Below are 8,891 nucleotides of genomic sequence, written 5' to 3'. Positions count from 1 at the left end.
TTTATTAGATTAATGTCTTTTTTAAATTTAAATTTTATTAGTAAGTAAACTAATCATTATATATATAATTAATTAAATTTTATTGAGACATAATTTTAAAAAATTAATTTGCGATTTAATACTATCATATATAGTGTAAGTATATATTTTATTTCATTATAAAAGAAAATTATATTTATTAAATAATTTTTTTAATACAATAATTAATTATATATTAATATATATTTACTCTATATTATATATATATATAAAAGTGAAACGAGAGAAAATATTAAAATTATTAATAATACTTTTAGGGCTTTTATTCATTTATAATAGGCTTTAATTACTTTATAATCGATAATATTATTATTTAAAATTTAATTTTTTAGAATAAATAATAATTTTATTATTTAAATTAATTTTATAGTTATGAAGAAAAATTTAAAGAAAATATAAAAATACAATAAGAATAAAATTTTTAAACAAAGGTATATATTAAAGAATATTTTTATTATTTAAATTAATCTTACTAAGAAAATCTAAAAAAATACCTAAATTGATTGAAATACAATTAGATTAATTTTAAAATAAGAATTATTAAGATAATATGTTTAAATATTAGATAAATATTAAAAAATATTATAATAAAAATTCATATTTTAAAGTATAAATTAAAATAATAATCTGAAATTTAATTAATGAATATTATAAATATTTAAAATAAGAAGTATCTAAATAAATTAATATTAAAAAATAAAAGGAAATAAAAAAGAAGATTTAAGTTTATTTTGTAATATAGCTATATTACAATTGAGAATATATTAAAAATATATTTCATAATATTAAATTTAAAATTAATAAATTATACGAATTAAATTTTTTAAAAAAATTAAAATATATCATTAGACATTTTAGATAAAATTGAATTATTATTTTAAATTAATATAAATAAATTAACTAATAAATTATAATATATTTCACTTAAAAGAGTTTTCTTTTAATTTATTTAAAAATTTATTATTTTTATTTAATTAGTTTAATAACATCATGAGTTTTATTTATTAAAAACTCAATGAATAAAAATTTAATAATATTATTAATAATAAATCTCATGAGAATAATAATGTATAATATATCAAACATAAATATATAAAAAATAGAAATAGATTATTACTTGAACTCACAGATTTAATAAATTTTTATATTTTTTAATTATTAATAAATTCAACATTTAAATTAATTAAGAATTAATTAAAATTTTTAATTTAAAAAACCAAACTTTTGAAATAAATATTATTAAAATAATACATTTAAATATTAAATAATTATGAAAATTAATATAAAACAAAAATTTTATGAGAAAATTATTTTTTAGTCCTTGAGGTTTAACGTAATTAACACTTCTGTCCCTCTATTTTGGAGACCCAACACTTAAGTCCCTCACTTTCTCTTCCGTCCAAATTCGTAGTCCTTCCGTCCATTTAAACCGTTTGATCAAAGAGTCAATGGTGAGAGGTGATAATTTTTTTCAAAAATATCATTCTCTCAATGTGAAATCCCTATTTTTTTTCTCTTTCATGTTTTCTCCAGTTGCAGAAAGGGTAGGAAGAAGAAGAAGAAGAAGAAGAAGAAGAAGAAGAAGTAGAAGTTGCAGAAAGGGTAAGAAGAAAAAGAAAGAAGAAGAAGAAGAAGAAGAAGAAGTTGCAAAAAGGATAGGAAGTTTAAGAAGAAGAAAAAGTTGCAGAAAGGGTAGGAAGAAGAAGAAGAAGAAGAAGAAGAAGAATAAGAAGAAAGAAGAAGTTGCATAAAGGGTAGGAAGAAGAAGAAGAAGAAGAAGAAAAAGAAGAAGAATAAGAAAAAGAAGACGAGACATTTGGGTTTGGGTTTTGTGATTTTGAAATAGTGGGATTTTTAGTGAAGGTTAATTTTGTCAATTCACATGTCACAAACGGCTATTTTGGATGGAATGACTACAAATTTGGACAGAAAAGAAAGTGAGGGACTTAAGTGTTGGGTCACCAAAATAGAAGGATAGAAGTGTTAATTATGTTAAATCTCAGGGACTAAAAAATAATTTTCTCTTTAAATAATTTTACCACCTAAATCTAAGAAATAATACTAATTTAAATTATTTTATTTATTATAATAAAATTAATAAAATTATATATATATAAGTTAAAATAAGATGAAATAATTAAATTATTAAAATTACTCATCATAATTTAAAATTATTAAAATAAAACTAATTTTAATAAAAAATTAAAATAAATTTACTATTCAGGATTAAAAAATTTAAAACTGTTATTCATGTAGTTAAATTATAATTTTATTATATTTTTATATAAATTTATATAAAAAATAAGTTATATAAAAATTAAAATTTTATTATTTATAAAATAAATTACAAGTGAATGTAAAAAGGTGTAATCCACGTTAAATAAAAGCTAACATATTTTAAATATACATATATCCTTATTTATTAGGGCCATAACTAATTTAATTAATAAAAATTATATATAATCTTTCCATTTTACAATTAATATCTATATCTTAATTAATTAGAATCTCAATTTCATAGTTTATATTTTTTGTTGATATTTCATTTAATATAAAAAAAAATTAAAGGTCTAAGGTTCGACTCCCCCAACCCCCTATTTCAAAAAAAAAAAATTAAAAATTAATACTTTAAACGAAAACAAAAATATAATTTTTATATTTTTCAAATAATAATTTATCAAAATTAAGATTGAATTAATAATAATTTAATGATATATATTTTTCAAATAATAAAATTATTCTATAATTAATGATATTTATTAACAGATGTTATTAATAATCAAATAAGTATTTAGTAGTTTAAACTTTCATTGCAAATGGATATGGTGAGCTTTTTATTATTAATTTCTATTACATTTCAATTTAAATTATTTATATATTATTAATTATAATAAAAATATATTTTTTATAAATATTTTAATTTTCAATTAAAAATTAAATCATTATGAAAAATGTAAATAATTTGATGATATAAAATTATTAAATAATATGTTGTTTTTTTAATTATCGATTATTATATTTGAATATTAAAATGAAAAATTAATATTTATTATAAATAAATATTTAAATTTTAGTTATATACGTTAATAAATAAAAATATCAAAATTAAGATAATATTTCTGAAATAAATTTAATTTTAATAATATTAAATTATTAAATAAAAATTTTAAATTAAAAAAATTGTAGGATAATAAATGATAATATAATTAACTCACCGAAATAATGATAATTTAATTTTTAATGAAAATATTAAAATATTATTATAATTTTAGTTATTTAATAAAATATTTAAATTTATGAGATTAAAATTATATAATATATATAGATGTTGCTTTTAAAATTATTAAAAATGATATTTAAATTTTAAAGTGGATGATAATAAAATTATAAATTATTAAAGTGATAATTTGAAAATATAAAATTATTAGATAATGTTATAAATAATTTGATATTAAAAAAATTAAAATATAAATAATTTGATAATATAAAATTTTTAATTTTAAATATTAATAATATATTTAATTTTAAAGTGAAAAAGTTATAAAATATTAAAGTGATAAATCATAATATCAAAAATCAACTTAAAATTATTAATAATTTTAACTAATAACTAATAAAATTGTACTTTAAATGTAATAAATTCATTCAGTGCTCTTAGAAAAAAATTACAAATATTCACTATATTAATTTTAAAATTTAATTTTATAATATTAAAAAATAATATAATATAATATTTATTAAAAATAATTAACAGTATCAATCGATTTATTAAAAATAATAATAAAATAATAAATAATTTAAATAATAATTTTGTATAAAAACACATTATGCTCTGTAATATTTATTTATTTATTTTTGACAAAAAAAATATATCAATATATAATTTACACAATATTTAAATTATAATTTTCTATCATTTATAAACGGAAGGATTCTAATTTTCTTTTTCCAGATACGGATTCTAATTGGATTCGATAAGTAAAATTGCTTATGGACGAGTCTTATCCATTTCAGAGGCTTGATTGATGTGGAAGGTTCCAATTTACCCAAATAAATCCTTTGCCATTTGGTGTTGCAAAGCTTCATGATTCACCCATTCCACAACAAATGATGAGGCCAACCAAAGACACTGCTCGAAGACGAGCCCGTCACTCTTCTCCACCCAGATCAGCTCGAGCCGCCTCCACCTCCACAGCCTTCCCCTCGGATCCTGACTCGTCTCTACCCAGGTCTCGCCAATCTACACTAGCCCCCTCGGCTTCCCTCCTCGACCGCGAACAGCAGGACACTGTCGCTCTGTTTGAAGACCTTCGTATCTCACAGGAGCACTCCAATTCAAGCCCTGAACCGAGGAGTTTCCCGTACAGCGTGAAACAGCAATGCTGGGAGAAGGCAGAGAAGGTCAAGGGCCGAGACCCGGGCCGGTGGCGTCGCGACCCACTTGGTAATATTGTCTTCAGAAAGCTTGTGGGTTGTCCTGGTTGCTTGTGTCATGATTACGATCACATTGTGCCATACTCTAAGGTAATTTTATAATGCGTTTCCATTTCTCCTTTAGTTTGAGATTCTAACAAGTGTTTTGATTTAGTTTAAATATTCATGGCCTATGGTTTGACTTATGTGCGTTGCATTTTCCTTTTCTGGTGATGCTTGATAGCTTATTTTATTTAGATTTTTTTTGCTGGCTCATGTTTGTCATTACAAGTGATAAAATGAAACTGCGAGCGTTTTGTTTTCTGGGTTGTACTTGAGATTTTGTGAAGTGGGCTGCTTTGGTGTTTGGAGCTGAGATTCATGAGTAGGTTGTTCTTTTACGTTTTTCCAAGAACTAGAAAGAACTGAAGTGCCAGAGAAAATGCACTTGATGATGGGAAAAGGGCATAATCGAGATAGAAAGGACAGATAGTTAAAAAAATTAATAGCAAAGGCAAGTTTATTAGGTACCAACCAAATTGAGAGCCACTTGATGTCCTTATTTGGGTTAGCGAGCGAGCGCAAAGAAGAAAATATGGGCTTTGGCCTTGATGCAGATGCTAGAATCATATGTATTTATGTGATAGCGCTGGAGAGGAATCGCACCATTTGAAGGGTATTAATTCTTTCAGTTTATGAATGGGAGATGTTCCTATGATTGGCTTGAGTGTGTTATTGAGCTGTTACTTCTAATATTGTGTCTAGCAATAACTGGATCAAATTTCCCCCTTTAAATGGAGCATTGAACATTTTCTTTAACAATGCTCTGGTTGGTTATGCTGAAAAATCAGTTCAGTTTTTCTTGATTGGTTTCTGCTTTTTATTACTTGAATTTAAAGGTGTTGTTCTTATGAAATTCTTATGCACACTTATTTAAATTTGGTTATTGGGATAGGTAAGTTGACAATAGTGCAATTGCTCTGAAAATGTGGGTTAGAAACCAGAAAACAATTAATATTTCTTGGTGTTGGGTAAAAGTAGGTGGAAGCAAAAGAAGGTTTGGCATGGGTGAATCGCATGTGGGGAAAAAATCTGAGAGTTCATAAGGTCTGCATGGTATAGAAGTAGGTGATTGCTGTGATTAATGTTGAGACTAGAGAGCATTAGCAGCAGCATCAGTTATAGTGTGCTCCTGTATAGAATAGACAATGGAACAGCTCAGTTTGAATTTGAATTTAGAGATGCAGAATGAAGTATCTATTGGTTGTGGTGAAGCTGTATGAGTAGGATCCTTTTTCTTGTTTACTTCGCGAGAAAGTACAATCTAGGTCAATTCAGCTCCATCAGACTTGATAATTTGGCAAATTTCTCATAGTTAGACATCATAGTATAGGCTTAACTTATCTGGTCTTTCTCTGTAACTTAATCTTGTTTCAAAGATGCTGGAATTATGCAGTGGGCCTGATTGCCAAGCACTATAAGCTTCTGGTCTTTTCTCAATGTTTTGTATTGACTAAGGTTTTTGCCATGTAAGATTCCTAATTTTCTATAGTCACGGTCGTTCAGATTTGGCACATCAATCTTGAGAGAGTAACAATTATGCGAATGGTTAAAGCCACATGAGCCATTTTTTGTTCATCCTTTCTCTCTGAGTGTTTGCATGTCAGGGGTTGGGTAGCTGTATGCATGTGGCGTTCTTAATATCTGATATTAGGAGATTGCATAACTCATTTTTGCCTACTCTAGCAATCCTATATGAGTTGTTTCATTATTGATCACTTCAAAATTTGTGTATTCTTCTCTCTAATTATTACAGATATTATGGTGTGGGCTTGCACTTTATGTTTTTCCATGGGGCATTTTCTACCCAATTGTTTGTGCTGTTTTTGAGCGTCCATCAGAAGTCGTTTCATCATGAGGATTTTTAAAAGGGTAATGGTGTCATGATTTGTATTTATCTTTTTGATTGGACATAGTATGTCCACATGTTAAAATTTTATAGGCAAACATGTTTTTTAGCAGGGTGAGGATTCATAGCTGGAGAAAATTTTTTTTTATATATTGTAAATGCAAATTATACACAATCATTTTCCTGTCACCCCTCGAAGGTATGATTGATATGCTTTTCACATTATTTACACTTGGAAACATTTGCTCATTTGAAATTCTATATCAGATAGAATTCTGTGTTAGATGCTTGTGAAGTGTGAATTTGTAACTTCTATTCTTTATTTATGTATTTTTGTAACTTTTTTTTCTTTATTTACCCTTTGCTTGTGGCTGCTGCTTGAGAGGCTTATATTTTCAATTTTCAGGGGGGCAAAAGCACACTGGAAAATTGCCAGGTTTTGCAGGTGAGATTATGAAATCTATTAATGCATGTGATTATGACATCTAATTGACATGTGGTTCTATGCTCTGGTATATATTCTCAATAATTTCTGCCTTGAGACCTTAAATTCTTCTTGCAACCTGTGAATCTGAACTTTCTTCCTTGCATGTTTATCGTGCTTTGCCCTAACACAAGGTTATATGAAATTAATTTTTCACATGATAGATACAGTCCTTTTCATTCTATGTTTGCTCCTCTACTTGTTTGCTCAGCAGCATGGGGTGGTTCTTGTTCTTAATCAGATCCAGTAAAGATTATTGCAAAAGAATTTTTGTGAAGCTAACTTATAGTTGAGTACTATAACATAATACTGGGTCTCCAGAAAAAATTGAACCTTCATCCTATGTGTTAAGCCAACAAGGAGGCTCAATCTTCTGATGCAACAACTCCCAATTGTTGTACTGATAAGATGTCAGAGGCAACAATCATATCAATCTTTCTGTCCCACTTGATTTCCAGGCACCTCTTTTCTCAGAACTACATGATTTGGTCTTTCCCATGAAAGTTCACTTTGAATGCCTTTATTCTAAGGTTTTCCCAACTGATCCAAGGAATTGGAGAATCTCCTAAAGCAAGCTGACTTTTGGCTTGTATGCTGCAGGCAACAGTTAATCGATCAAAGGGAAACAAAACTGAGCTGTCTAGAGCTGATCTTATTCAGAGGAGTTCCTATTGCCGTGTCTCTGGTATTGTGAATTTAAAAACTCCATTAAAACAAAAACAAATTATAGATAAGGAAATTCAGCAGAAAAACTAACTGGAGAATTTTGAATGCACTGCAGGACGTGACATGGATCTTATTGAGCTGTCGGCCTATGGCAATGTACGGCATGTAGCGGATTCAGGAGGTTGCAGAATTCAATGATCATGGCTACAGTAAGCTATAAACACTGACATCAAGATTGAGCAAAGGAATTTGAATTCTAATTATACAATTGATGAAGCTTCTCTCTCAATACTTTTGGATAGAATCCTAAGCACAGTCCTCGGCCTCCAAAATTTGCGCCTTGATATGCATAAATTTCATATGAAATTCAACTCTAAATTCTATGATCTTACTAAAACTGAGCGATTTTACGTTTGTCAATTAACCAAGTTGGAGAGCATCTTATCCCCTCATTTTGTAATGCCAAGAAGAATATGTAATTAAACAATATTCCATAAAACCAGAGTTTGGAACTTGGGAGCTTGTCAGCTTAATGATGCTATATGGGCTGAGCCTGCATGCCTGTATACCTAGAAAGACAGACCCATATGGCTTGAAGTTGGCGGAAGGGGATGCTCATGATTCGTGCAAATTTGCAAATAGTAATCATTTCCCAAAAGCTTAGACGTTTATGCATCATTATCCACCAACAAAGGGAAAGAGAAGAAATTTATACATCTTTTTTCCAACAAAAAACCTTGACAATCATCTTTGAGCTACTTTTCTTTTTTCTCAAAATAATATTTCCCATCTTTTTTCAAGCACCTATTCTACTGTTTTAAATGAAAAGAAACATTTAAAGTGACAAAGCTGATGTTGGTCATCCTCATTCGAAGCTTAACCATTTAATGACATACACGTGTCCCAAGCAAACCCATTATTTTGCAAGAAATGGAGTGCATTTTCCTTGTATGAAAGCAACCTAAAGCACCAAATCCAGGGTTTTATCCCTTTTTTGACTTTGTTGCACTTCTTTATATCAAACTATATTTTATCGATAAGTATTTGGAAAAGAAAATTTGATCGCTAGAAAATTCACTCTTGAAATAGGTTTTTTCGGCCCTCTGTTTAACACAAAATCAAAAGGGCAGGATACTAATTCATAAAGAGCACTAGAGCAACGGATAACTTGTAATGGAGGTTGACAATTAGAACCACTAACAAGAATTGCCTTTTACTACAAAAGTCAACGTTGATTAATGCCGTATTCATCTTTTTGAGTACTGCTGTAGTTCAAATCACCACTCATCTATCATGGAAGTGGCCGAAATTTTCCCTTATGGAAGGCAGAATAGTTTATTACAATTGGTAGAGCTTCCAATAATAAGAGTTAAAAGTCTA

The 8,891-nt window shown here is 27.4% G+C and overlaps 1 protein-coding gene across 1 annotated transcript; it reads left to right on the top strand.

Annotated features, from left to right (window-relative positions):
• The first annotated feature begins 3,985 nt into the window (after positions 1 to 3,985).
• Positions 3,986 to 8,169, top strand: LOC110630878. Its single transcript, XM_021778510.2, has 4 exons — positions 3,986 to 4,563; positions 6,768 to 6,806; positions 7,446 to 7,530; positions 7,627 to 8,169. Exons 1-4 carry the CDS (start codon positions 4,147 to 4,149, stop codon positions 7,707 to 7,709), a joined length of 624 nt encoding a protein of 207 aa, XP_021634202.1. The 5' UTR covers positions 3,986 to 4,146; the 3' UTR covers positions 7,710 to 8,169.
• Positions 8,170 to 8,891: the final 722 nt, after the last annotated feature.

Source organism: Manihot esculenta, chromosome 14 (genome assembly GCF_001659605.2).
Source record: "Manihot esculenta cultivar AM560-2 chromosome 14, M.esculenta_v8, whole genome shotgun sequence".
NCBI lineage: Eukaryota > Viridiplantae > Streptophyta > Magnoliopsida > Malpighiales > Euphorbiaceae > Manihot > Manihot esculenta.
This window is presented reverse-complemented; position numbering and strand designations above follow the sequence as displayed.

What these genes read in the sequence shown, in the direction of transcription:
- LOC110630878 (XM_021778510.2), top strand. Translation starts at nt 4,147, where the DNA reads ATGATGAGGCCAACCAAAGACACTGCTCGAAGACGAGCCCGTCACTCT. An exon ending in ACATTGTGCCATACTCTAAG is followed by an intron (nt 4,564 to 6,767) that starts GTAATTTTATAA and finishes TTCAATTTTCAG; the next exon opens with GGGGGCAAAAGCACACTGGA. An exon ending in TTCCTATTGCCGTGTCTCTG is followed by an intron (nt 7,531 to 7,626) that starts GTATTGTGAATT and finishes AATGCACTGCAG; the next exon opens with GACGTGACATGGATCTTATT.